Below are 27,500 nucleotides of genomic sequence, written 5' to 3' on the forward strand. Positions count from 1 at the left end.
GTAGATAGAGATAGATAGATAGAGAGAGGGAGAGAGAGAGAGAGAGACAAAGACAAATCCCTCCATTGCCAAGAGGAGAACACAGAGAGGAGTCCCCTCAACCAGCTGGTCCTGAGGCTCACCTCCTCTAACAGGACAAGGCCTCAGGACAGCCCTCACACAATCTGGCCCAACCAAAATCATAGCTAAAGAAAAGAAAATCACATCAACTATTGGACATGTACCACGAAAACCCAAAACAAACTTCAATGCTATTTGGCTCTAAACAGACAGTACACGGTGGCAAACTATCTGACCGCCGTGACTGATCCCAAACTGAGGAAGACTGTAATGGCATCAAGGGTTTCCTCTCTGCCACTATAGAGCGGGGTTGACGGCACACAATCCAAGACAATAAGCAGCCGAAGGTTTTCAGTCAAAAAATGTAATTTATTAACAAAAAAGTATTGACTTAAATAGTCTCAAAATAACAAATCTAAATCAATATTTCGGCGATATGCTTTCCTATATAAACTATACTTTGCAGTCCAATTTGCAACACTAATCTCTGTTTACAATTTGCGGTCGAAAAACTGTTCCGCTCCCCGTCTCATCAGGTCTCCGAGCACGCCGGCTGTCCTCAATTACCTCACTTAAATACACACCGGAAGGTACAAGGAAACAGATCATATTTACGATATAAAATTAACAATCATTTCATCAAAACATATTCACCATGGAAATATAAATCATTTTCCATCATTAAATCATTTATCAAATTATGAATCGAAATAATAACTTTGTGGCTCTAACAAAGACATTAACAATGTACAGACTCAGTGACCACAGCCTGGCCGTAGAGACTGGCCCACACAGGCAGACCTAGCTGCCCAGAGAAGAGAGGTCAGAGAGACAGGTACAGAGAGTGAGACAGGTCAGAGAGACAGGTACAGAGAGTGAGAGAGGTCAGAGAGACAGGTCAGAGAGACAGATACAGAGAGTGAGACAGGTCAGAGAGACAGGTACAGAGAGTGAGACAGGTCAGAGAGACAGGTACAGAGAGTGAGACAGGTCAGAGAGACAGGTACAGAGAGTGAGACAGGTCAGAGAGACAGATACAGAGAGTGAGAGAGATCAGAGAGACAGGTCAGAGAGACATATACAGAGAGTGAGACAGGTCAGAGAGTGAGAGAGGTCAGAGAGACAGGTCAGAGAGACAGATACAGAGAGTGAGACAGGTCAGAGAGACAGGTACAGAGAGTGAGAGAGGTCAGAGAGACAGGTCAGAGAGACAGATACAGAGAGTGAGACAGGTCAGAGAGACAGGTACAGAGAGTGAGAGAGGTCAGAGAGACAGGTCAGAGAGACAGATACAGAGAGTGAGACAGGTCAGAGAGACAGGTACAGAGAGTGAGACAGGTCAGAGAGACAGATACAGAGAGTGAGACAGGTCAGAGAGACAGGTACAGAGAGTGAGACAGGTCAGAGAGACAGATACAGAGAGTGAGACAGGTCAGAGAGACAGGTACAGAGAGTGAGACAGGTCAGAGAGACAGGTACAGAGAGTGAGACAGGTCAGAGAGACAGATACAGAGAGTGAGAGAGATCAGAGAGACAGGTCAGAGAGACATATACAGAGAGTGAGACAGGTCAGAGAGTGAGAGAGGTCAGAGAGACAGGTACAGAGAGACAGATACAGAGAGTGAGACAGGTACAGAGAGTGAGACAGGTACAGAGAGTGAGACATATTCAGAGAGTGAGACAGGTACAGAGAGTGAGACAGGTCAGAGAGACATATACAGAGAGTGAGACAGGTACAGAGAGACAGGTGAAGAGAGTGAGACAGGTACAGAGAGTGAGAGAGGTCAGAGAGACAGGTACAGAGAGTGAGAGAGGTCAGAGAGACAGATACAGAGAGTGAGACAGGTACAGAGAGACAGGTGAAGAGAGTGAGACATGTACAGAGAGTGAGAGAGGTCAGAGAGACAGGTACAGAGAGTGAGACAGGTACAGCGAGTGAGAGAGGTCAGAGAGACAGATACAGAGTGAGACAGGTACAGAGAGTGAAACAGGTACAGAGAGACAGGTACAGAGAGTGAGAGAGGTCAGAGAGATAGGTACATAGAGTGAGACAGGTACAGAGAGACAGGTACAGAGAGTGAGACAGGTACAGAGAGTGAGACAGGTCAGAGAGACAGGTCAGAGAGACAGGTACAGAGAGTGAGACAGGTCAGAGAGACAGGTTAGAGAGACAGGTCCAGAGAGTGAGAGAGGTCAGAGAGACAGGTACAGAGAGTGAGACAGGTCAGAGAGACAGATACAGAGAGTGAGAGAGGTCAGAGAGACAGGTACAGAGAGTGAGACAGGTTAGAGAGACAGGTCCAGAGAGTGAGAGAAGTCAGAGAGACAGGTTAGAGAGACAGATCCAGAGAGTGAGAGAGGTCAGAGAGACAGGTCAGAGAGACAGGTACAGAGAGTGAGACAGGTACAGAGAGTGAGACAGGTACAGAGAGTGAGACAGGTCAGAGGGACAGGTCAGAGAGACAGGTACAGAGAGTGAGACAGGTCAGAGAGACAGGTACAGAGAGTGAGACAGGTCAGAGAGACAGGTACAGAGAGTGAGACAGGTCAGAGAGACAGGTACAGAGAGTGAGACAGGTCAGAGAGACAGATACAGAGAGTGAGAGAGGTCAGAGAGACAGGTACAGAGAGTGAGACAGGTCAGAGAGACAGAGACAGGTCAGAGAGACAGGTCAGTGAGACAGGTACAGAGAGTGAGACAGGTACAGAGAGTGAGACAGGTCAGAGGGACAGGTCAGAGAGACAGGTACAGAGAGTGAGACAGGTCAGAGAGACAGGTACAGAGAGTGAGACAGGTCAGAGAGACAGGTACAGAGAGTGAGACAGGTCAGAGAGACAGATACAGAGAGTGAGAGAGGTCAGAGAGACAGGTACAGAGAGTGAGACAGGTCAGAGAGACAGATACAGAGAGTGAGAGAGGTCAGAGAGACAGGTACAGAGAGTGAGACAGGTCAGAGAGACAGGTACAGAGAGTGAGACAGGTCAGAGAGACAGATACAGAGAGTGAGAGAGGTCAGAGAGACAGGTACAGAGAGTGAGACAGGTCAGAGAGACAGATACAGAGAGTGAGAGAGGTCAGAGAGACAGGTACAGAGAGTGAGACAGGTCAGAGAGACAGGTACAGAGAGTGAGACAGGTCAGAGAGACAGGTACAGAGAGTGAGACAGGTCAGAGAGACAGATACAGAGAGTGAGAGAGGTCAGAGAGACAGGTACAGAGAGTGAGACAGGTCAGAGAGACAGGTCAGAGAGAGACAGTTACAGAGAGTGAGACAGGTCAGAGAGACAGGTACAGAGAGTGAGACAGGTCAGAGAGACAGGTACAGAGAGTGAGACAGGTCAGAGAGACAGATACAGAGAGTGAGAGAGGTCAGAGAGACAGGTACAGAGAGTGAGACAGGTCAGAGAGACAGGTACAGAGAGTGAGACAGGTCCGAGAGACAGATACAGAGAGTGAGAGAGGTCAGAGAGACAGTTACAGAGAGTGAGACAGGTCAGAGAGACAGGTACAGAGAGTGAGACAGGTCAGAGAGACAGATACAGAGAGTGAGAGAGGTCAGAGAGACAGGTACAGAGAGTGAGACAGGTCAGAGAGACAGGTTAGAGAGACAGGTCCAGAGAGTGAGACAGGTCAGAGAGACAGGTACAGAGAGTGAGACAGGTCAGAGAGACAGATACAGAGAGTGAGAGAGGTCAGAGAGACAGGTACAGAGAGTGAGACAGGTTAGAGAGACAGGTCCAGAGAGTGAGAGAAGTCAGAGAGACAGGTTAGAGAGACAGATCCAGAGAGTGAGAGAGGTCAGAGAGACAGGTCAGAGAGACAGGTACAGAGAGTGAGACAGGTACCGAGAGTGAGACAGGTACAGAGAGTGAGACAGGTCAGAGGGACAGGTCAGAGAGACAGGTACAGAGAGTGAGACAGGTCAGAGAGACAGGTACAGAGAGTGAGACAGGTCAGAGAGACAGGTACAGAGAGTGAGACAGGTCAGAGAGACAGGTACAGAGAGTGAGACAGGTCAGAGAGACAGATACAGAGAGTGAGAGAGGTCAGAGAGACAGGTACAGAGAGTGAGACAGGTCAGAGAGACAGAGACAGGTCAGAGAGACAGGTCAGTGAGACAGGTACAGAGAGTGAGACAGGTACAGAGAGTGAGACAGGTCAGAGGGACAGGTCAGAGAGACAGGTACAGAGAGTGAGACAGGTCAGAGAGACAGGTACAGAGAGTGAGACAGGTCAGAGAGACAGGTACAGAGAGTGAGACAGGTCAGAGAGACAGATACAGAGAGTGAGAGAGGTCAGAGAGGACAGGTACAGAGAGTGAGACAGGTCAGAGAGACAGATACAGAGAGTGAGAGAGGTCAGAGAGACAGGTACAGAGAGTGAGACAGGTCAGAGAGACAGGTACAGAGAGTGAGACAGGTCAGAGAGACAGATACAGAGAGTGAGAGAGGTCAGAGAGACAGGTACAGAGAGTGAGACAGGTCAGAGAGACAGATACAGAGAGTGAGAGAGGTCAGAGAGACAGGTACAGAGAGTGAGACAGGTCAGAGAGACAGGTACAGAGAGTGAGACAGGTCAGAGAGACAGGTACAGAGAGTGAGACAGGTCAGAGAGACAGATACAGAGAGTGAGAGAGGTCAGAGAGACAGGTACAGAGAGTGAGACAGGTCAGAGAGACAGGTCAGAGAGACAGTTACAGAGAGTGAGACAGGTCAGAGAGACAGGTACAGAGAGTGAGACAGGTCAGAGAGACAGGTACAGAGAGTGAGACAGGTCAGAGAGACAGATACAGAGAGTGAGAGAGGTCAGAGAGACAGGTACAGAGAGTGAGACAGGTCAGAGAGACAGGTACAGAGAGTGAGACAGGTCCGAGAGACAGATACAGAGAGTGAGAGAGGTCAGAGAGACAGTTACAGAGAGTGAGACAGGTCAGAGAGACAGGTACAGAGAGTGAGACAGGTCAGAGAGACAGATACAGAGAGTGAGAGAGGTCAGAGAGACAGGTACAGAGAGTGAGACAGGTCAGAGAGACAGGTTAGAGAGACAGGTCCAGAGAGTGAGACAGGTCAGAGAGACAGGTACAGAGAGTGAGACAGACCTGGCTGCCTAGAGAAGTCAGCTCTGTCCACAGAGACAGGTGGATAGATACTTTATTCATCATTTAAAACATAATAAAATAAAATAAATAAACAGCAAATATAAATATCTTCCATATAAATGACATATATCACAAATAATGCACCATATCACATGTTATAGATACATTGAAATCAGGGCTCGAAATTAACTTTTTTCCTCATTGTCCCGAATTCTACTTTGTATTGTCCCGGATATAACCAGCAGTGTCCCAAATTTAAATTTGTATCGTCGCCCCCCCCAATTATGCAGAATACATATAATTTGATTCTTTTTTGTCACTTAATCATCACACCATAGACTCTGGTCCACCATGTAAGTTTAAAATACTTGTTCTTTTAAACATATGAATATTAGTCTGATCTGTTGCCTCTCCTAGAGTAGAAGGGAGGAGAGTTGTTTTAAGACATGTTTTTCTATTGTTTCTCAATATCCAGACTAATTTATCATTGTCATGTCAACATTGAAGAATTCTGATTTGTATTTTTCAATTCAATATGGTATGGCTGTATGGTCTCTGTGTTTTATGATCGGAACCCTCTATCTGGCAATAAAAGTGGTATGAATGATAATAAAAAAACAGAAGTTCCATAATACAGTTTAATAAATGTATCTGTTTTCAGTTCTAATTACAAGTTATCCTCACAAGTCAGTAGTACTATAGGAATATAAATTGATCTTCTATCTTCCTTCATGAATGTCAATCATCTTGCTCTCACTCATTCACCCACCCCCCCCCCCCCCCCCCCCCCCCCCCCCCCTAGGCACAAAAACAACTGGAACATTACTCTCTCTTAACATGACACATTATTCTCATACCAGAGTTGATTCTTGACAAACAAAAATTACCTTGCGACCCCCTTTCTAATCGTCGTCACCCAATCTGACTGACGTTCTTGACCCAAAAAAACTAAAAAAAGATGAAAAGCTAAATGATTAGCTAAATGCCTTACGTTTTTGCAGCTAAAGATTCTAGCCTGGTCACTGACTGGCTGACAAAGAAAATACAAAAATGATCGGCTACACCTCTTATTCTGATCAACTGTATTTCACATAATTTTCACAAACTTCAAAAGAACATGACACCGCATTTTAGGACGTTTGTATGCATTGTAAGGCACACTTCAGTTGCTAGCATTAGTTAGCGCTAGCTAGGAATTTGTATGGTCCCTGGGACATCGGGACATCGTTAATTGCGAGCCCTGATTGAAATGTTCTATAAAAGAACAAATACTGCAGCCACATACATATAGAAGTATGTCACAGGAGCAGAGACTTATACACAGGATAGTAAACAGAGGACAGATACTCGAGCTGGCTGTTGTGCACATGGTTCATGGTTCTAGAGAGGGAGACACTGGAACTATGGAGCTGTTGTGAGGGTTGTGTGTGTGTGTGTGTGTGTGTGTGTGTGTGTGTGTGTGTGTGTGTGTGTGTGTGTGTGTGTGTGTGTGTGTGTGTGTGTGTGTGTGTGTGTGTGTGTGACAGAGGAGATATTTACCTTCTGTGAGAGGCATAGTTTCCTGTGATGTGGCCCGATCCGTCACACCCTGGAGTCGGACACCTGATACACACACACACACTCTCTTTCACTCCACATGCTAACATTATCAGCACACTTCAGGCAGAAACCACTTTTTCTCAGTAAAAAATTAGGACTCATTGTTTTGGGTTTGATTTTTCAGTATTGGACTTAACTATGATTGATTTTGAGTATTTGATAGTATTGTTAAAAGGAAGCAGGGACAGAGCTGTAGCTGCAGACTGAGTGCTCAGTGAACATGTTGGAGGTGAGAGACAGGAGAAAGCAGACATACTTTAGTTCAGCTGTGTGGGCAGCCATGAGGGTCCGAAGTGATTTATCAGCAAGAGGACAGCCTGACAGACTGGAAGATAGGTTAGAGAGAGAACGTCAGAAAACCAGACTGAGAACAGGATGTCTGAGTATGAGTGAAGGAAAGAGCCTCATCCTGCACTGGACCACAGAGCCAGGACAGGACTGGGCGCACACACACAGAGCGACTGTAGGCTACAGTGGGGGGGAGAGTAATGTGTGTGTAGAGTCAGTCATCCAGGCACAATGATGTGAGGTAAAGCTGAAAGGCCTCTTTAGTTCTAATGAGTGTGAGGGTGTGTGCACATCTCATTAGAACTGAAGAGGCCACATTAGCATGGAGGTGAAACATCTTCAACTTCATTTCAGTAGACTATTCGACTGAACTCCAGTCATACTAGTTGGCTCTTATTAAAGTTAAACAAAGTAAAAAATTAATTGTTGCAGAACTTCATACTTAGAAAAGACTTACGCCAAAATACATTTTGGAAGAATATTTATACTAAAATGCTCCTCATGTATTGTGAGGGGGGGTGAGTGCCAGTGCTTGTTTTACTTGACTCACAACCTTAACCCCGTACATGCAGAATTTGGGGGCACAAGCAATTTCAAGAATTATGAATGTTGCTGATCTATTTGCAATATGAAATGCAAGTAGAAATTAATGTGTATAGATGATATATCATATCTGTGCCAGCTGCCAGCCTCGGTGCATGGAGCGAGGCTACAGAGCTCCGGCACAAAATAATGCTCTTATCCACCAGCTTTCCAACTTCCAACATATTGTACTTGACACAGCTGCACATTAGGAAAATCATTTTTGACCCAAAAGTAACTACACCTACCTAAGATACCCTGACATTTAGAGTGAGTACTGGCCTTATTCAAGCTCTGTGTCTTGCAACAGGCTGATTCAGATTTGTTGAGTCATTCCATGGAGAAGGGTTTAGTGGAGCTTGTAACTTTGTCGTTATTTTCCAGTGTTTCAAAACAAATCAACAAACTGGCAAATGACGATCAAATGGACCAAGAACTCATCATTTCTCTATGAATGATTCCAGTCAAAATCATCAAACCTGTTGGATTGATAAATGAAACAAACTGTCCCACTAACGACTGTAAAGTGAAAAGCAGCTCTTACCTGCGATGTGATGCGTAGTTTCCAGTGATGTGTCCACTGCCGTCACAGCCGGGGGTGGGACATCTGCGGAGAGACACACTCAGATCAGAACAGGGGGCTCACACTGAACAAAACACTATAGTGTATATCTGATGTGTTTTTAAGGATGGGCCGTCAGTAATGCTCTGCACTTGTTCTGAAATGTCTTAGCGGCGGCAGTGATGGGATAGATGTGAGACATCAGCTAACAACTCAAGACATGTACTCAAGTACTGTACTTAATTACAATTTTGAGATATTTGCACTTTACTTGTGCATTTCCATTTTATGCTACTGTGTACTTCTACTCCACTACAGTCCAGAGGTACATGGTGTACTTTTCCTCCACTACATGTATTTAATACCTTTAGTTACTTCACAGATGTGGATGAATGATGTGAAATATAATCAAGTGTTAAATCAGACTTTAGTTCCACCTGGAGTAAATCCACCAGCTACCCTGCAGTATACAAAGTCATTCAAACTAGCTGCACCTTTACGAGCTTTGAGAACACTTTCATGATCAATCATTATAATCAACCTTTGGTCCAAGTTGTAATATGTGCATCTGTCCTTTATCAGCTGACCAGGAGCATCACACCTACTATACAGACCAGATCTCAACAGTAACTCTTTGTGACATGATCAAAGCATAAGGTTTAGAGAGCAATACTGTATAGGGTGTGTTTGATGGACTCATGAACAGGTTTCTCAGTCTATCACAACCCTCCGTGGTGAGGGGCACTTCTGAACTCTAACCAGGTTCACATCCTCGGACCAAAGGTGAGGCTCATTAGACTCCCTTTACATGGTGGTCGTTTTAATATGAATGTTCCTGACATCTCATTGAATCTATCTTATTGGAATCAGCGAACACAAACTTCAATCAGAAGTGTAGTGGAGAGAAGTTATGGATGTAGTGTTAAAGTCGTGACTTACAAAAGAACTTCTTTTTTGCTGTCTTTGGGCTGAAACTTGACCTTGAAGCTGCCGGTGGTGACCTCACCAGGGTACTTCCTGTCCTCCAGGTTCTCCGGGTCCTCTTCCTCTCCATCAGATGATGTGTATGAAGGAGCCGTATACTCCACCTGAAGAAAAGTAGATCAGGTTCATCTCCTCTGATCTGGCTGTATTTCTTCACAGTGTTTGATGTCTGCAAGCTTTACCTCTTCCTGATCTTCCTCTTTGACTCCACTTGGTTTGGTGAAGTCCAGCGGCCCCTCCCATTCTGGCTGGGTGTGGCCCTGAGAATGGGGGGCTCCGATGTGTTGAGAGGATGAAGACGAGGAAGATGAAGGCTCTGGAGGCTGCACGCCATCCCTCTTGGTCCTCTTCATGCTGAGGTCCAAAGTGCCGTTCTCATCCACTTCAATGTGGGACTCCTGCAGGGTGGAGGGAGGGTCAGCAGGGTGTGTGTGTGTGTGTGTGTATGTGTGTGTGTGTGTGTGTGTGTGTGTGTGTGTGTGTGTGTGTGTGTGTGTGTGTGTGTGTGTGTGTGTGTGTGTGTGTGTGTGTGTGTGTGTGTGTGTGTGTGTGTGTGTGTACCTTGCTGCAGGGCTCCCGGGGGGCACTGAGGGTCTCGGGCCTCTCCCAGCAGCGGGTGGACAGGTTCAGGATGGCGGTGGCTGCCATGTGGGCCGCCTCGGCGTCCTGGCTGTAGTCGTAGCTGCTGGAGGACGAGCCGCTCTTGGAGAAGCCCCCTGACACACTGTGGCTGGGGGAGGGGGCCTTGGAGAAGGATTTAGCTGTGTGGGGACGGAGCAGAATGAATACTTCGGAGCATGAGCAGAACACTACGTGCAAGAGTTCAGCTAAGTGAGGCTAACATTTACAGTAAAATCCGGTTTGTTTTTATCCTGGAGGACTTGTTGCCGTTATGTGTGCTAATAATAATAATGTACCGAGCACAAATCAACAGATTGTCCTCTTAAATATCAATATATATCGATATCAAATATCGACGGTCTAATAAAACCAATTACAATACTAGTGAATCAATCTATCAGCACGAGGGAAGTTCCATCATCCTGGAAGGTGGCCACGGTGACACCGATCTTTAAATCTGGGGATAAGGCAATGATATCCAACTACAGACCAATCAGCATCCTCCCCTGTGTCTCTAAGGTAGCTGAGAAATGTGTGTCAAAACTAGTCACCAAACATTTAGACAAAGGTTTCGCTCCACTCCACCCAATGCAGTTTGGTTTTCATTCTCACCACTCCACTGAGACAGCTAACTGTGTCTTTGTGGAAAAGGTTAAATGTATGTTGGACACGAGCCCATATGTAGGAGCTGTCTTCCTTGATCTCAGCAAGGCTATTGACACTGTTAACCACCAAGTGCTCCTTACAAAGCTGACGTATTTACATTTTTCGGCAGATTCAATACATTGGTTAAAGTCTTACTTATCGAACAGAAAACAGTGTGTTTTGGTCAACAGAGCCAAATCCCCCTACCTTGTGAACCCTGTTGGGGTTCCACAAGGTTCCATTCTTGGACCATTACAGTTTTCACTGTACAATAAAGACTTGCCTAATGTATGTCCTGAGTTGAATGTGAAAATGTATGCCGATGATGCGGTCATCTTTGTACATTGGAAAAATACTGAAATAATCTCATCTCTCAAAAGCAATGGACAAGGTTCAACACTGGCTGAACAACATTTGCTTACAGTTAAATGTAAAAAAAACAGTATGCATGATGTTCAGTAATCGACCAGTCTGTCACAATCTTAGTTTTATGTCACGGTTTTAGTTTGGTCTGTCTTGTCATGGTTTTATTTTGTAATTCTGTTCTCCCTGTGTCTTGTCTCCCTCCCTGTCGTTAGTTTCCCTGGTGTGTCTGATTGTGTTCACCTGTTGCCCTTGTATTTCTCCTTCCCTGCCCGGCTGTTTCTCGTCTCGTGATTACCCCTCCCTGTATTTAGTCTTGTCTCTTCCTGTGTTCGGTGTTGGTTCATTGTTTGTCTTTCATGTCTCCCTTCATGTTGGTCACAGTCACCTTTTGTTTGGATGCTACCTCGTGCTACAGTACCTGTTCATGGATTCTTGTTTTTTCAGCTTTTGTAAATAAAGCTCGCCTTTTGTTTCATTTTGAAACCCGCTTCCCTCCTCAATCTGCATTTGGGTCCTATTTTTCCCGAACCCTGACAGAATGAACCAACCACATATGGACCCAGCAGATGATCCATTTGAAGTGGAGTTGTATTCATTTCCCTACTTGCTGGCTTGCAGCTATGGTAAATGGAGGAGAGCAACCAGTGTGGAGCAAAAGAGGGCTGCCCTGGCAGAGGCGTACCAGAGGGCAACAGAGAAACCAGGGTTAGTGAAGTTCTTACCTGGCTGGATTATGGACTTCCTCCAGACATGCATTTCCCGGCCTGCTAGCCCCAGGCATGCTAGCCCCCTGCCTGCCACAGTTTCCAACATAGCTTCTTTCAAGAACGCTTTTGATGGGTCTCGTCTGGCTTTTGGAGGTCCACGGAGCCTCCAAAAGGCTCCTAAGAGAAGGAGACCCAAGTCCAGGCTACCAGCCCGAGCCCCTGCAGCCATGTTTCCGGCTCCAGCACCAGCCCCTGCAGCCATGTTTCCGGCTCCAGCACCGGCCCACATAGCCATGGTTCCGTGCTCCAGTGCCGGCCCACACAGCCATGGTACCGTGCTCCAGTACCATCCCACACAGCCATGGTTCTGTGTTCCAGTTCCGTGCCCAGTAGCCATGGTTCCAGCCCCAGCAGCCATGGTTCCGGCTCCAGAACCGACTCACAAAGCCATGGATCCGTGCACCAGTCCCGGCTCACACAGCCATGCTTCCGTGCTCCATTACCTGGCTCACATAGCCAGGGTCCAGGCTTCTGTTCCGTGCCCAACAGCCATGGTTACAGCTCCAGAACCGGCCCCAGCAGCCATGGTTCCGGCTTCAGTACCGGCCCCAGTAGCCTTGGTCCAGACTCCAGTTTCGGCTCCAGTACTGGCTCTCCGGCCGACGCCAGCTCCCCGTGTCCTGTCGGCGTACCGGCCGACGCCAGCTTCCCGGCCGACGCCAGCTTCCCGTGTCCTGTCGGCATTGCGGCCGACTCCAGCCCCTCGTCTCCTGTTGGCTCTCCGGCCGACGCCAGCTCCCCGTGTCCTGTCGGCGTACCGGCCGACGCCAGCTTCCCGTGTCCTGTCGGCGTACCGGCCGACGCCAGCTTCCCGTGTCCTGTCGGCATTGCGGCCGACTCCAGCCCCTCGTCTCCTGTTGGCTCTCCGGCCGACGCCAGCTCCCCGTGTCCTGTCGGCGTACCGGCCGACGCCAGCTTCCCGTGTCCTGTCGGCGTTCCGGCCGACTCCAGCCCCCCGTGTTATGTCGGCGAACCGACCGTCTCAAGTCCCTTCTCGAATCCCTTCACAAGTCCCTTCTCAAGTCACCTCTCAAGTCTCTTCTCAAGTCCCCTCTCGAGTCTCTTCTCGAGTCCCCTCTCAAGTCCCCTCTCAAGTCTCCTCTCGAGTTCCTTCTCGAGTCCCCTTTCAAGACACTTTTCAAGTCCCCTCTCGAGTGTCCTCTCGAGTGTCCTCTCAAGTTCCTTCTCAGGTCCACTCTCGAGTCTCTTCTCGAGTCCCCTCTCAAGTTCCTTCTCAGGTTCCCTCTCGAGTCTCTTCTCGAGTCACCTCTCGAGTCTCCTCTCGAGTTCCCTCTCGAGTCTCCTCTCGAGTCTCCTCTCGAGTCCCCTCTCAAGTTCCTTCTCAAGTCCCCTCTCTAGTCCCCTCTCGAGTCTCCTCTCGAGTTCCCTCTCAAGTCTCCTCTCGAGTCTCCTCTCGAGTCCCCTCTCAAGTCCCCTTTCAAGTCATCTCTCGAGTTCCCTCTCAAGTCACCTATCAAGTCTCCTCTCGAGTTCCCTCTCAAGTCCCCTTTCAAGTCACCTCTCGAGTCCCCTCTCAAGTCCCTACCCAATGTCCTGGTCCGTTAGAGGTACCGCTGGGGGTCCTGCCAACTCCATGTCATGTCCGGTTGGGGGTCCCGCCAACTACTCTTCTGCCGGGGGTCCTGCCAACCCTATGTCCTGTGCCGTTTGAGGTCCCGCCGACTACTCTTCTGCCGGGAGTCCTGCCAACCCTATGTCCTGTGCCGTTGGAGGTTCCGCTGGGGGTCCTGCCAACTCCATGTCCTGTCCCGTTGGGGGTCCCGCGACTACTCTTCTGCCGGGGGTCCTGCCAACCCTATGTCCTGTGCCGTTGGAGGTCCCGCCGACTACTCTTCTGCCGGGGGTCCTGCCAACCCTATGTCCTGTGCCGTTGGAGGTTCCGCTGGAGGTCCTGCCAACTCCATGTCCTGTCCCGTTGGGGGTCCCGCCAACTACTTTTCTGCAGGGGGTCCTGCCAACCCTATGTCCTGTGCCGTTGGAGGCCCCGCCGACTACTGTTCTGCCGGGGGTCCTGCCAACCCTATGTCCTGTGCCGCTGGGGGTCCCGCCGACAACTCTTCTGCCGGGGGTCCTGCCAACCCTATGTCCTGTCCCGTGGGGGATCCTGCCGACACCTGTCCCGCCGGGGATCCTGCCTACTCCTTGCCCTGTTGCGTTGTTGGTCCAATCGACACCAGCCCTTGCTCCACCCGGGGTCCCATTGACACCAGCCCATGTCATGTCCAGGATCCCGTCTACGCCTGTCCCACCGGCTCCGGTTCCTGTCCTGTCTTCGCCCTCGACCCCAGCCCCCTGACTTTCCCGGCCGCGGCCCTTGCCCTCGGGCCCGGCCCCCTGACTCTTCCAGCCGCTGCCTTCGCCCTCATGCTCGGCCCCTGAGTTCGCCCGCTGTGGCCTCCGCCCCTTTATGAACTCTACCTTGCCCCCGGGCCGTCCGCCCGAGACCCCCACAATGAACTCTGCCTTGCCCCCAGGCCGTCCGCCCGAGACCCCTTCCTGGTCCTCTACCGTGCCCCTGGGCTGTCAGCCCAAACCAGTCCTCCAGACCCCCTCCACCCACCCTTTTGGCCCTAGTGATGCTCTTGCTCTTTTGCACTTTTTGCATATCATGTATTTTGTTTTTGCTATGTTTGTAAAATGTAATCTTCTTAAATGTTTTATGCGATGGAAATTAAAGCTAAATCTGGCACTGTTACGCTTGATACATTTGAATGTTTTAAGTGTTCATTACTGTGCATTGTCCCTGCCAAATAAACGATGAAATAAATAAATTCACCACGAATGCACATAAATGGCCAATTCCTGCTTTCTAATTAAAATAATCACTCATTTGTTCTCTCCGAGGTATTGCAGACATTATATAATGTTTAAGGTACAATACACATATGTTTAGTTAGACATTGTGCGAAAGTGTTTTCATCTGGGTTATGATTGTGGACTCTATATGCTCGGAGACGGTGATCCAAACAAGGCCATGATCTGATTCAAACAATAAGCGGAAGAAGAGGTGGAAAGACGCTAAATGTCTGATCTGTTCATTTACTCACACAGCTTATTCATTTCTAAAGCTTGATTTAAACATTTTGAGTATCAAAATATTGTATCAAATCAAAACAATAGGTAGGAACATCATTATCAGATTATTTCATTCTCAAATATTAATAATGGTATTGACTAAAGCGATTCAGTATGTGTTTGGTTCTAATAGAGATGAACTTAAATGTGATTTGAAAAAGTGACAAAATGAATGATCCTCAGAGAGCAACTCTAACTTGTTCCTCCAGTTACCCTTCATTTTGGATTTCATCACATGACACAGGTCAGAATCACATATAGTAGGTGAGCATGGGGGGGGGGGGGGGGGGGGGGGGTCTTACATTTGAAGGATTTGGGTGATGTTTCAGTGCTGCCGGGGGTCTTTGGAATGAGCATGCGTTTCCCAAACACCTGGACATCAAAGCTTGCATAGTCAAAGGACACCTTGGAGTACTTCTCCAGCTCCTTGGCCAGGTTGGCGCGGGGGGTGGTCGTCACGGCGCCCGGCCCGTAGCTGCCGTACTGAGGGATTTCCAGCTGCTTCACGAAGCACATGGGCCTGGGGGGAGACGCACCGTTAGACCCCTCCCCTGCACCGCAGTCACATGTGAGCATCACCAACGAATAGTTAAAGGTCCCATGTCATGGCCATTTCTACTGATCATAATTCCATTGTTGAGGTCTACTAGAATAGATTTATATTGTGCAATTTTCCAAACTCACATTGGTTTCTCATACAGCATCTCTGTATAGTATATTCACCCTCTGTCCTACACGGCTTGTTGGAGCTCCTGCACACTGGGCTCATAGGGAGGGGGGCTCCCTATGAGCCCACTGTGCTCTGATTAGTCAGCTCGCCCACTCTGTTCTGATGAGTCCACCACCGTTACAGCGGAACATCAGTGATTATGTGTTACAATGGCGTTAGCAACCAGAAAATGACACCAGTAATGACAAACAGATGAGAATGCTGCGTGGGGTCTGGGTGGTTGGCGGGACGTTGCGGGGCTCACTGCTGGAGCGGACAGTGTGAGCTGGCTTGCTGTGGGGGATCTGCGAGACAGCGAGACACAGCGAAACCCAGCCTGAACACAGCCCGAGCACACACACACACCTGCAGCCTGGCTGTGAGTCTGCGTGTGTGCTCAGAACGAGCCCAGGCCGAGCCCCGCCGCGTCTCGCCATCTCAGGCTGAGAAATCTGCAGAGCTGCAGCTGAGAAAAGATTGAGTGTGTGTGTGTGAGGAAGTCTGCGGAGACGTTACGTCACTATACCCAATACGTCACTGCACTTTCTACACTATAAGAAGAAAACAATGGAAAAAGAGAAATGTCCAACGAGGCGTTCTGGGGCAGCACAGACAGGTCTTCTCTGTGTTAGAGTTTTACTCGCTACAGGGTGTACTTTGAGGGTTTGTGACTCTGCAGACCGTTTACATGCAGAAAAACCTTCATAACACACAAGGGGACGGGTAATAACCAGAAAAGCATGACATGGGCCCTTTAAAGTATCAATACTACTTTGTAAAAGTACTTAGTAAAAAAGTTAAAGTCCTGCATTCAGAATATAACTTAAGCAAAAGTACAAAAGCATCGGCAACAAAATATAGTATCAAAAGTAAAAGTACTCCTTATGTGTAATGGCCCATTTCAGAATTGTATATATATATTGAGTTACTGTTATGAATATTGATGTATTTTAATCACAGCTGGTAAATGTGGAGCTAATTTGAATAACTTTATATACTGCTGCTGGATATCTTGAACTATTATGTCAAAGTTTATCAGCCAATATTTTAAACCGAGGAGGTAAGTAGTTACTAAAATCTGTCAAATAAATGTAGTGGGGTAAAAAGTACAATATTTGCTTCTGAAATGTAGTGGAGAATAAGTATAAATGACCATAAACTGAGAATACTCAGCTAAAGTACAAGTATCTCCTACTTGTACTTAAGAAGAGTACTTGAGTCAATGTACTTAGTTACTACCCGCCCTGCCGGCTCACCTGAGCACCCGGTCGGAGTTACACGGCGCCTCCCCCCCCGCCGCCTGTAGCACCACCTGCTTGTCCTGACCTTTGTTCAGCTTGGAGGCTGCTGCGATGGGACAGCCTGACAAACTGCAGGGGACACATGTCCAAATGTCCATTTAACAGAAGAAAACTCATATGATTAGTCAGACAGGAGATTGAAATATTGAGAAGACTTGTATAGCAAGTGTAAGTATGTGTTAGTAGTATTAGATCAGATTGGCTTCACTAAAAGGTTTGTGTGCAAATGTATGTATTTTGTATTCCTGAATTTGCCTCCAAAGACCAGTAATACACTGCCAAGCCACGTGCTATATAGAACGCTGATGGTCATGACATTATGCATTTCTGAAATAGGAAGTGTAAGAATCCTCAAAATACATTTTCACAAGTCCCTTTGTTAGACACAGAGACATACAGTATTACATATGTTCATCACCGTGTGTGTGTGTGTGTGTGTGTGTGTGTGTGTGTGTGTGTGTGTGTGTGTGTGTGTGTGTGTGTGTGTGTGTGTGTGTGTGTGTGTGTGTGTGTTATTAACCTGCGGTGTGTGTTGCGGTTGCTGTTGACATGGCCCTGGCCTGTGCAGCCCGGAGTGGGACACTTGAGGATGTTCTCATGCATGGCCAGGACTACAGACACACACACACACATCAGGTCAGTCAAGCTTCCACATCACAAGCAGTACTCATACACACAAGTGGTAATACAGGTAGTAGTATTAGTATGTTCTATATAGTATAGCAACTACAAGAACTACTGATATTAATACTGGCAGTATTGATAACTCTACTGTGTTGCTTAATAATAAACAGTGGTGTAAAGCAATCAGGTACATTTACTCAAGTACTGTACTTAACAACCATTTTGAGATACTTGTACTTTACTTGAGTATTTCCATGTTATGCTACTCTGTACTTTTCCTCAACTACATGTATTTAATACCTTTAGTTACTTCACAGATGTGGATGAATGATGTGAAATCTAATGAAGTGTTAAATCAGACTTTAGTTCCACCTGGAGTAAATCCACCAGCTACCCTGCAGTATACAAAGTCATTCAAACTAGCTGCACCTTTACCAGCTTTGAGAATCATCATCAGTAATGATCAATCATTACTTTTAGTACTTTTACTTTTGCTACTTTAACTATATTTTGCTGATAATACTTTTCTACTTTTACTTGAGTAACATTTTGAATGCAGGACTTTTACAGAACATTCCTACACTCTGGTACTTCTAACTGAGTACTTCCACCACCTCTGATTATAAAAGTAAAACAATAGTTATGTTGGCTACTCTTGTTTGTATCATTACTGCCAGCATTAGCCTTCATCACTTGGGTAGCTGTTGAAATAGAAACAGAACAGGTGGATGTTAATCAGAGCGCTGCAGGAGAGACAGAATATGAATGAGAGTCAGATGGGTCTGATGGAAGGGGACTCACTCTCTGGAGGGATCCGGTCTTTGTGAGGACACCCAGACAGGCTGCGGTGGTGAGGGTACAGCCCGGTCACATGACCTGTCCCATCACACCCCGGGGTCGGACACTTCACCTCCTTCTTGTCTGCATTGAGGATGGTGTGATTTAGATGGATAATGAACGAAAGCACACAGTAATTAATACAAGGGGTTCTGACCAATAAGAAATACTACCAGGCCCAGAATCACTAATGTTGGTATTAAAAACGACACCTCAAACTTTTAAAGTGGTTAATTTACAATGTTTAATCATTTAAAATTAGTTTTATCCATTAAAATATATTGAAATCTTTATTTACCCTATTTTACTGAGCTATGTTCATTGTATTTTCAAAATATTGGTAAAAAATCTGCCAATTTGAAATGAATACCATTATTAAACTGTACAAGAGCTGTGAGCCAGCGATCTGAAGGCAGAACGCGTGTCCTTCACCACTGGGCCGTCAGCTGGGACTTGTTGTCTCAGTGAGCAGCCACTGCACTGGCTGGATGGAACGGCTCCTAACGTGCAGGCCCCTGAGCTCCTGAGCCCTAACACCTCGCACAGATACTCCCTACAGTAGTGACAGTAAGAATACCTTTGCTGTAGTGGGGGGTGCGGCGGGGGAGGGCCGAGGCCTCGGGGCTGTGGCTGGAGCCGCTGTAGGGCTGGTAGTCTGGAGAGCCCGGCTCCTGCCCCCCCTTCACCTCCTTCAGGGCGATGGCCTGCTCCAGCAGACCCAGGTTCCCCCGGGTCATGTCCCAGTTCTCAGAGTCGTCTGTGATCCCTGAGCCCTCCGACACACCATCCTGCTCTTCACCTTCCTCCTCCTCCTCCTCCTCCTCCTCATCTTCCTCCTCCTCATCATCCTCTTCATCGTCTTCTTCAGAGCGGACTTCTATAACCACTGTGGTGGGAGAGGCTTTGCTGGAGTCTCGGTCCTCCTCTTCCAGCAGCTCTCCTGCAGCCTGCCTCTCCTCTTCTTCCTCCTCCTCTTCCTCTTCCAGCAGCTCTCCTGCACCCAGCCTCTCCTCCTCTTCCTCTTCCAGCAGCTCTCCTGCAGCCTGCCTCTCCTCCTCTTCCTCTTCCAGCAGCTCTCCTGCAGCCTGCCTCTCCTCCTCTTCCTCTTCCAGCAGCTCTCCTGCAGCCTGCCTCTCCTCCTCTTCCTCTTCCAGCAGCTCTCCTGCAGCCTGCCTCTCCTCCTCTTCCTCTTCCAGCAGCTCTCCTGCAGCCTGCCTCTCCTCCTCTTCCTCTTCCTCTTCCTCTTCCAGCAGCTCTCCTGCAGCCTGCCTCTCCTCCTCTTCCTCTTCCAGCAGCTCTCCTGCAGCCTGCCTCTCCTCCTCTTCCTCTTCCAGCAGCTCTCCTGCAGCCTGCCTCTCTTCCTCTTCCTCTTCCAGCAGCTCTCCTGCAGCCTGCCTCTCCTCCTCTTCCTCTTCCAGCAGCTCTCCTGCAGTCTGCCTCTCCTCCTCTTCCTCCTCCTCCTCTTCCAGCAGCTCTCCTGCAGTCTGCCTCTCCTCCTCTTCCTCCTCCTCCTCTTCTTCCAGCAGCTCTCCTGCAGCCTGCCTCTCCTCCTCTTCCTCTTCCAGCAGCTCTCCTGTACCCAGCCTCTCCTCCTCTTCCTCTTCCTCCCTCTCGTATTCATCTTCCTCCTCTTCCTCAGTCATAAGTACCTTTTCTTCCCTGACTGACCTCTCAGCCTCAGATCCCTGACTGATCGTACTCAAAGTGTAAGGAGTATCAACAACTTGGTGGACGTCCCTCTCCTCCTCCTCCTCTTCCTCCTCCTCCTCTTCCTCCTCTTCCTCCTCTTCCTCCTCTTCCTCCCTCTTCCTCTGCTCCACTGTTGATTCTTTGGCGTGATGGTTGTAATCTCCACTGGAGTACTGGTGATCGGAGATTTCCTGACTGATCACATGTCTTTCTCTCACCGTCTCTTCCACAATGTTCTGTTGCTGATCTTCCTCTTCCTCCTCTTCTTCCTTTGTCTCTTTAGGCTCACTCATTTCTTCTGCAGGTTGCTCTAATGACTGGTCATTTGTCACCAGCTTACCTTCCTCCTCTTCCTCTGCCTCTACCTCATTTGTCTGTGTTTCCTCCTGCTGAGGGTCCGCAGTGACTTGCTTCACCTCCTCACTGGTTGTCTCCCTCCCAGTTTCCTCCTGAGTGTGTGAGCTGAAGCTGCTGTTGTCCCCAGCGCTGGGAGGACAGTCTGCAGTGTGTGTGTCCTCTGCTGTGGATTCAAAGAGAGATGAAGGTGAGTGTACTCTTCCTCATCTGCATGGTATCATTGTAGTACTGTAAAGCATGGGGTCATCTACACTCTGACCTCACACTCTGTCCTCACACTCTGTCCTCAATCAATCAATCAATCAATGTTTATTTATATAGCCCAATATCACAAATGTTACATTTGTCTCAGTGGACTTTACAGTTTGTACAAAATATCAGTATGACAATACGACACCCTCTGTCCTTAGACCCTCACATCGTACAAGGAAAAACTTCCGAAGAAAACCCACAGTTTAAAGGGAAAAATGGGAGAAACCTCAGGGAGAGCAACAGAGGAGGGATCCCTCTCCCAGGACGGACAGACGTGCAATAGATGCCGTGTGTAAATTGAAAAGATAATACATTTGCAACATAGGTAGTCCAAATGTTTGGAAATGCATGTGTGTATAATAGGAAGATGAATCCACGAGGATATCCATCCAGGACCTATGATCCAGGACCACAGCCACGACTCAAGATCCAGGACAGAGGAGCGCAGGATCATCCATGACTCCGGATCCTGGCGTATACAGACACCAAAAAGAAAGACATTTGGGGAAGCTGGGTTAATCGGAACATGAGAGTACACAGGTATAGACAGAGAGAAGGAAGAAGTAAGATGTCCCCCGACAAACTAAGCCTATATCAGCAAAACTAGGGGCTGAATCTAATCAGCCCTAACTATAAGCTTTATCAAAAAGGAAGGTCTTAAGCGCACTCTTAAAAACGGATAGGGTGTCTGCCGCCCGAACACAAACTGGAAGCTGATTCCACAAATGTGGAGCTTGATAAGAAAAGGCTCTGGCTCCCATTGTACTTTTAGAGACTCTAAGAATAACCAACAACCCTGCATTCTTGGAACGCAATGCCCTAGTAGGACAGTAGGGTATAATGAGTTCTTTAAGGTAAGATGGCGCCTGCCCATTAAGGGCTTTGTAGGCGAGAAGAAGAATTATAAATTCTATCCTGTGTTCTATAGGGAGCCAGTGTAAGGCAGCCAGAACAGGAGTAATGTGGTCCCTTTTCCTAACTCTGGTTAGTACACGAGCTGCAGCATTTTGAATCAGCTGAAGCGACTTGACTGACTTCTTGGTACACCCTGATAATAAAGAGTTACAATAATCCAGCCTTGAAGTAACAAATGCATGGACTAGTTTCTCTGCATCGTTTTGAGGCAAGATATGCCTGATTTTTGCAATGTTACGTAGATGGAAGTAGGCGGTCCTTGAAATTGATTTTATGTGGGCGTTAAAGGATAAATCCTGATCAAATATAACACCAAGATTCCTTACAGTCTCACTGGAGGCCAAATGAATGCCATCCATAGTTAGTATATCCTTAGATAATTTGTTTCGTAGATTCTTCGGGCCAAGTACAATAACTTCAGTTTTGGTCGTGTTTAACATAAAAAAATGTAAGGTCATCCACGTTTTTAAGTCCTTGAGGCAGTCTTGAATTTTATTTAGATGATTAATTTCATCAGGCTTGATTGATAAATATAGTTGAGTATCATCCGCATAACAATGAAAGTTTACAGAATGATTCCTTATAATATTGCCTAACGGAAGCATATATAATGTGAACAAAATAGGTCCGAGCACTGAGCCCTGTGGCACTCCATGGCTAACTTTGGTTTGCGTGGAAGATTCATCATTGACACGTACAAACTGAGAGCGTTCAGATAGATAGGACCTAAACCAGTCTAAAGCAGTTCCCTGTATGCCAACTAAGTGCTCTAGTCTTTGCAATAAGATATCATGGTCGATAGTATCAAATGCAGCACTGAGATCGAGCAAAACAAGAATAGAGACAAGTCCCTTGTCTGAGGCTATTAGAATGTCATTTGTGACTTTAACCAGAGCTGTCTCTGTGCTATGATGTGTTCTAAAGCCAGACTGAAAATCTTCAAATAAATCATTGTTTTTTAAGTAATCACACAACTGTTTTGCGACCGCTTTCTCAATAATTTTTGAGAGGAACGGAAGATTGGAAATAGGTCTATAATTGGCTAAAACCTCTGGATCGAGGTTGTGCTTTTTAAGAAGCGGTTTTTATCACTGCTACTTTGAATGATTGTGGAACATAACCTGATAATAAAGACATATTCATAATATTTAATAAATAAGTGCTAATTAATGGAAAAACTTCCTTCAACAGCTTAGTTGGAATTGGGTCTAACATGCACGTTGATGGTTTAGAAGAGAGAATCATTGAATTTAATTGTTCAAGGTTTATGGCTGAAAAGCATTCTAGTTTACTATCTAGTGTAATATTAGAACTTACGTTTCCGGGAGCTGTTGATAACACTATACTGGTCAAAGGCAAGAGGTCGTTAATTTTGTTTCTATGAGTAACAATTTTATCGTTAAAAAAGCACATAAAATCATTACTACTGAGTGCTATGGGAATAGAAAGCTCAATCGAGCTGTGGCTTTCTGTCAGCCTGGCTACAGTGCTGAAAATAAATCTTGCATTATTCTTATTCTCATCTATTAATGAAGAGTAGTAGGCTGCTCTCGCTTTACGCAATGCTTTCTTATATTCATTGAGAGTAATATGCCAAATTAAACGAGATTCTTCAAGTTTAGTGGAACGCCATATCCTTTCAAGTTGTCTCGACTTTTGCTTTATTTTGCGGGTTTCGGCATTATGCCATGGAGCTAATCTGTTGTTTTATTTTCTTCTTTTTCAAAGGAGCAACAGAGTCTAATTTTATTCGCAGCGCATCTGTAGCACTATCAACAACATGATCAATTTGGGGTGGTGTACATTTTGTATAAGTTTCCTCCCTTACATGCAGACATGCTATCGAGTTAAGTATTGGTGGAATATCTTCCTTAAATGTGGCTATAGCACTAACAGATAGGTTTCTGCTGCAGGAGCTTTTGACTAATGCTTTGTAGTCTAGTAACAGTACTTCAAAAGTTACTAAGAAATGGTCGGATAAAGCAGGATTATGCGGTTCGACTAATAGTTGCTCAATTTCAATACCATAAGTCAGAACAAGGTCGAGAGTGTGATTATAGCAGTGGGTTGGTTTATTTACACTCTGACGAAAACCAACAGAATCTAATATAGAGTTAAATGCAACAGTAAGGCTATTTTTATCATCGTCAACATGAATATTAAAGTCACCTACGATAATTACTTTATCTGTTTTAAGTACCAAAGTTGATAAAAACTCAGAGAATTCAGATAAGAATTCTGAATAAGGACCTGGTGCACGGTACACTGTAACAAATAAGATTGGCTGCAAAGTTTTCCAGGTCGGATGCGTAAGACTAAAAACGAGGCTTTCAAAGGAGGTATAATTTAATTTTGGTTTAGTATTGATAAGTAAACTTGAGTCAAAGATTGCTGCAACTCCACCTCCTCGGCCCGTGCCTCGGGCAATATGAGTATTGATATGACTGGGTGGAGTGGCCTCATTTATGCTGACATATTCTTCATGTCTCAACCAAGTTTCAGTGAGACAGCATATATCAATATTATAATCTGATATTAAATCATTTACCAATATTGCTTTAGATGCTAGAGATCTTATGTTTAAGAGACCACATTTAATCTTCCGGTTTTGTTGCACTGTAGTAGTTGTTACATTTACTTTTATTAGGTTATTATGTATGACACCTCTATTAGGTTTTACCTTAAATTGTCCTTGGGCAGACACACACACCGCTAATATTGGGTATTTTATTGGGTTCGGGATTCCTATGGATGACTGCCTAGGAGAGAGCGCAGAGAAGCGTGTAAGACTGCGACTCCGCCTCCTGGTCTCAACTCCAGTTTGTCATGGATTAAGTCCACAAAGCCCTGAAATGTTTGCCGAAATGACACTCTGTCCTCACACTCTGTCCTCACACTCTAACCTCACACTCTGACCTCACACTCTGTCCTCACACTCTGACCTCACACTCTGTCCTCACACTCTAACCTCACACTCTGTCCTCACACTCTGACCTCACACTCTGACCTCACACTCTAACCTCACACTCTAACCTCACACTCTAACCTCACACTCTGACCTCACACTCTGTCCTCACACTCTGTCCTCACACTCTAACCTCACACTCTGACCTCACACTCTGACCTCACACTCTGACCTCACACTCTAACCTCACACTCTAACCTCACACTCTAACCTCACACTCTAACCTCACACTCTGACCTCACACTCTGACCTCACACTCTGACCTCACACTCTAACCTCACACTCTAACCTCACACTCTAACCTCACACTCTAACCTCACACTCTGACCTCACACTCTGACCTCACACTCTGACCTCACACTCTGACCTCACACTCTAACCTCACACTCTAACCTCACACTCTAACCTCACACTCTAACCTCACACTCTAACCTCACACTCTGACCTCACACTCTGACCTCACACTCTGTCCTCACACTCTAACCTCACACTCTGACCTCACACTCTGACCTCACACTCTGACCTCACACTCTAACCTCACACTCTAACCTCACACTCTAACCTCACACTCTAACCTCACACTCTGTCCTCACACTCTGACCTCACACTCTGACCTCACACTCTGACCTCACACTCTGACCTCACACTCTGACCTCACACTCTGACCTCACACTCTGACCTCACACTCTGACCTCACACTCTAACCTCACACTCTGACCTCACACTCTAACCTCACACTCTGACCTCACACTCTGACCTCACACTCTGTCCTCACACTCTAACCTCACACTCTGACCTCACACTCTGACCTCACACTCTAACCTCACACTCTGACCTCACACTCTGACCTCACACTCTGACCTCACACTCTGACCTCACACTCTAACCTCACACTCTGACCTCACACTCTAACCTCACACTCTGACCTCACACTCTAACCTCACACTCTGACCTCACACTACCCACACTCTGACCTCACACTCTGACCTCACACTCTGACCTCACACTCTGACCTCACACTCTAACCTCACACTCTAACCTCACACTCTGACCTCACACTCTAACCTCACACTCTAACCTCACACTCTGACCTCACACTCTAACCTCACACTCTAACCTCACACTCTGACCTCACACTCTGACCTCACACTCTAACCTCACACTCTGACCTCACACTCTGACCTCACACTCTGACCTCACACTCTGTCCTCACACTCTAACCTCACACTCTGACCTCACACTCTGACCTCACACTCTGACCTCACACTCTAACCTCACACTCTGACCTCACACTCTAACCTCACACTCTGACCTCACACTCTAACCTCACACTCTGACCTCACACTCTGACCTCACACTCTGACCCTCACACTCTGACCCTCACACTCTGACCTCACACTCTGACCTCACACTCTGTCCTCACACTCTAACCTCACACTCTGACCTCACACTCTAACCTCACACTCTGACCTCACACTCTGACCTCACACTCTGACCTCACACTCTGACCTCACACTGTAACCCTCACACTGTAACCTCACACTGTGTCCTCAAACACTCTAACCTCCACTCTAACCTCACACTCTAACCTCACACTCTGACCTCACACTCTGACCCTCACACCTCTGACCTACACTCTGACCCTCACCACTCTAACCTCACACTCTAACCTCACACTCTAACCTCACACTCTGTCCTGACACTCTAACCTCACACTCTAACCTCACACTCTAACCTCACACTCTGACCTCACACTCTAACCTCACACTCTGACCTCACACTCTGACCTCACACTCTGACCTCACACTCTGACCTCACACTCTAACCTCACACTCTGACCTCACACTCTGACCTCACACTCTGACCTCACACTCTGACCTCACACTCTAACCTCACACTCTAACCTCACACTCTGTCCTCACACTCTAACCTCACACTCTGTCCTCACACTCTGACCTCACACTCTAACCTCACACTCTGTCCTCACACTCTAACCTCACACTCTAACCTCACACTCTAACCTCACACTCTGACCTCACACTCTGACCTCACACTCTGACCTCACACTCTAACCTCACACTCTGTCCTCACACTCTAACCTCACACTCTGTCCTCACACTCTGTCCTCACACTCTGACCTCACACTCTGACCTCACACTCTGACCTCACACTCTGACCTCAAACTCTAACCTCACACTCTGTCCTCACACTCTAACCTCACACTCTAACCTCACACTCTGTCCTCACACTCTAACCTCACACTCTGTCCTCACACTCTGTCCTCACACTCTGACCTCACACTCTGACCTCACACTCTAACCTCACACTCTGTCCTCACACTCTAACCTCACACTCTAACCTCACACTCTAACCCAGTGGTTCTCAAAGTGGGGGGCGCGCCCCCCCTGGGGGGCGCAGAGGCATGCCAGGGGGGGCGCGAGAGACCAGGAGGAAAAATGGTTCTAAAAATAAAAAAGATTTAAAAAAAAAAAATCAGAATTTTTAAAATTATTGATTCGAAAATAATATGATGCAGTACTATTACGTCTGGGTCTCTGTGTTTCATTAAGCTTGGCTCGTGTGTGTGTGTGTGTGTGTGTGTGTGTGTGGTGTGTGTGTGTGTGTGGTGTGTGTGTGTGTGTGTGTGTGTGTGTGTGTGTGTGGGTGTGTGTGTGTGTGTGTGTTGTGTGTGTTGTGGTTGTGTGTGTGTGTGTGTGTGTTGTGTGTGTGTGGGATGTAGTGTGTTAACGAAGCCATTTTGTGTGCGCACGAGATGAGAGAGAGTGCACCGGTACTGGAGATCGTTGTGTTGTTAGCTTCTGGTGCTAGCGAGCTACGCTAACAGATATAAGGAGTTTTTTCACACAACAAAGTGGAGGAGAGTCCTCTCCTGTCAGACTGAGAGGCTCAGTGAACTAAAGGACTCTGCAGTGTTATCTCAGTGGGTCTCAAATGTTTTGGTCACCATTAATGTAAACAATTATTTCCGAGGCACACGTTTATATGATCATTATAGTTATACAAAAATAAGAGAATAAATGAAAAACAGGTATGGAATACTATATGACAGTAAAAAATTATAAAGTTTTAAAAGGGTGATTTGTAAAATATCCATAAAGAAAAAGTAAATCTGTTTCATATGGGTGTTGAGAGAGGTATCCATAGATCTCTTCATTTTGCTCT

The 27,500-nt window shown here is 46.8% G+C and overlaps 1 protein-coding gene across 4 annotated transcripts in view; it reads right to left on the bottom strand.

Moving 5' to 3' along the window:
- The window catches only part of myt1a (myelin transcription factor 1a), a 45,755-nt gene that overhangs the window by 11,708 nt on the left and 6,547 nt on the right, over nucleotides 1-27,500 (bottom strand). For 2 of the 4 annotated variants that reach the window (XM_034199945.1, XM_034199944.1), the window contains exons 1-11: nucleotides 18,717-19,121; nucleotides 18,104-18,223; nucleotides 17,199-17,289; nucleotides 16,634-16,747; nucleotides 14,971-15,188; nucleotides 9,735-9,934; nucleotides 9,356-9,571; nucleotides 9,129-9,277; nucleotides 8,172-8,234; nucleotides 7,014-7,082; nucleotides 6,698-6,760 (exon numbers count right to left, since the gene is read on the bottom strand). In XM_034199945.1, coding sequence (XP_034055836.1) covers nucleotides 6,698-6,760; nucleotides 7,014-7,082; nucleotides 8,172-8,234; nucleotides 9,129-9,277; nucleotides 9,356-9,571; nucleotides 9,735-9,934; nucleotides 14,971-15,188; nucleotides 16,634-16,747; nucleotides 17,199-17,289; nucleotides 18,104-18,223; nucleotides 18,717-18,876 — 1,463 coding nt within the window. In that variant the 5' untranslated portion in view covers nucleotides 18,877-19,121. Of the gene's footprint in view, nucleotides 1-6,697; nucleotides 6,761-7,013; nucleotides 7,083-8,171; nucleotides 8,235-9,128; nucleotides 9,278-9,355; nucleotides 9,572-9,734; nucleotides 9,935-14,970; nucleotides 15,189-16,633; nucleotides 16,748-17,198; nucleotides 17,290-18,103; nucleotides 18,224-18,716; nucleotides 19,122-19,718; nucleotides 20,349-27,500 lie in introns of those variants that run through there. The other 2 variants (XM_034199947.1, XM_034199946.1) reach the window with 2 other exon arrangements.

The sequence above is a fragment of the Gymnodraco acuticeps genome, unplaced genomic scaffold (assembly GCF_902827175.1).
Source record: "Gymnodraco acuticeps unplaced genomic scaffold, fGymAcu1.1, whole genome shotgun sequence".
Classification (NCBI taxonomy): Eukaryota; Metazoa; Chordata; class Actinopteri; order Perciformes; family Bathydraconidae; genus Gymnodraco; species Gymnodraco acuticeps.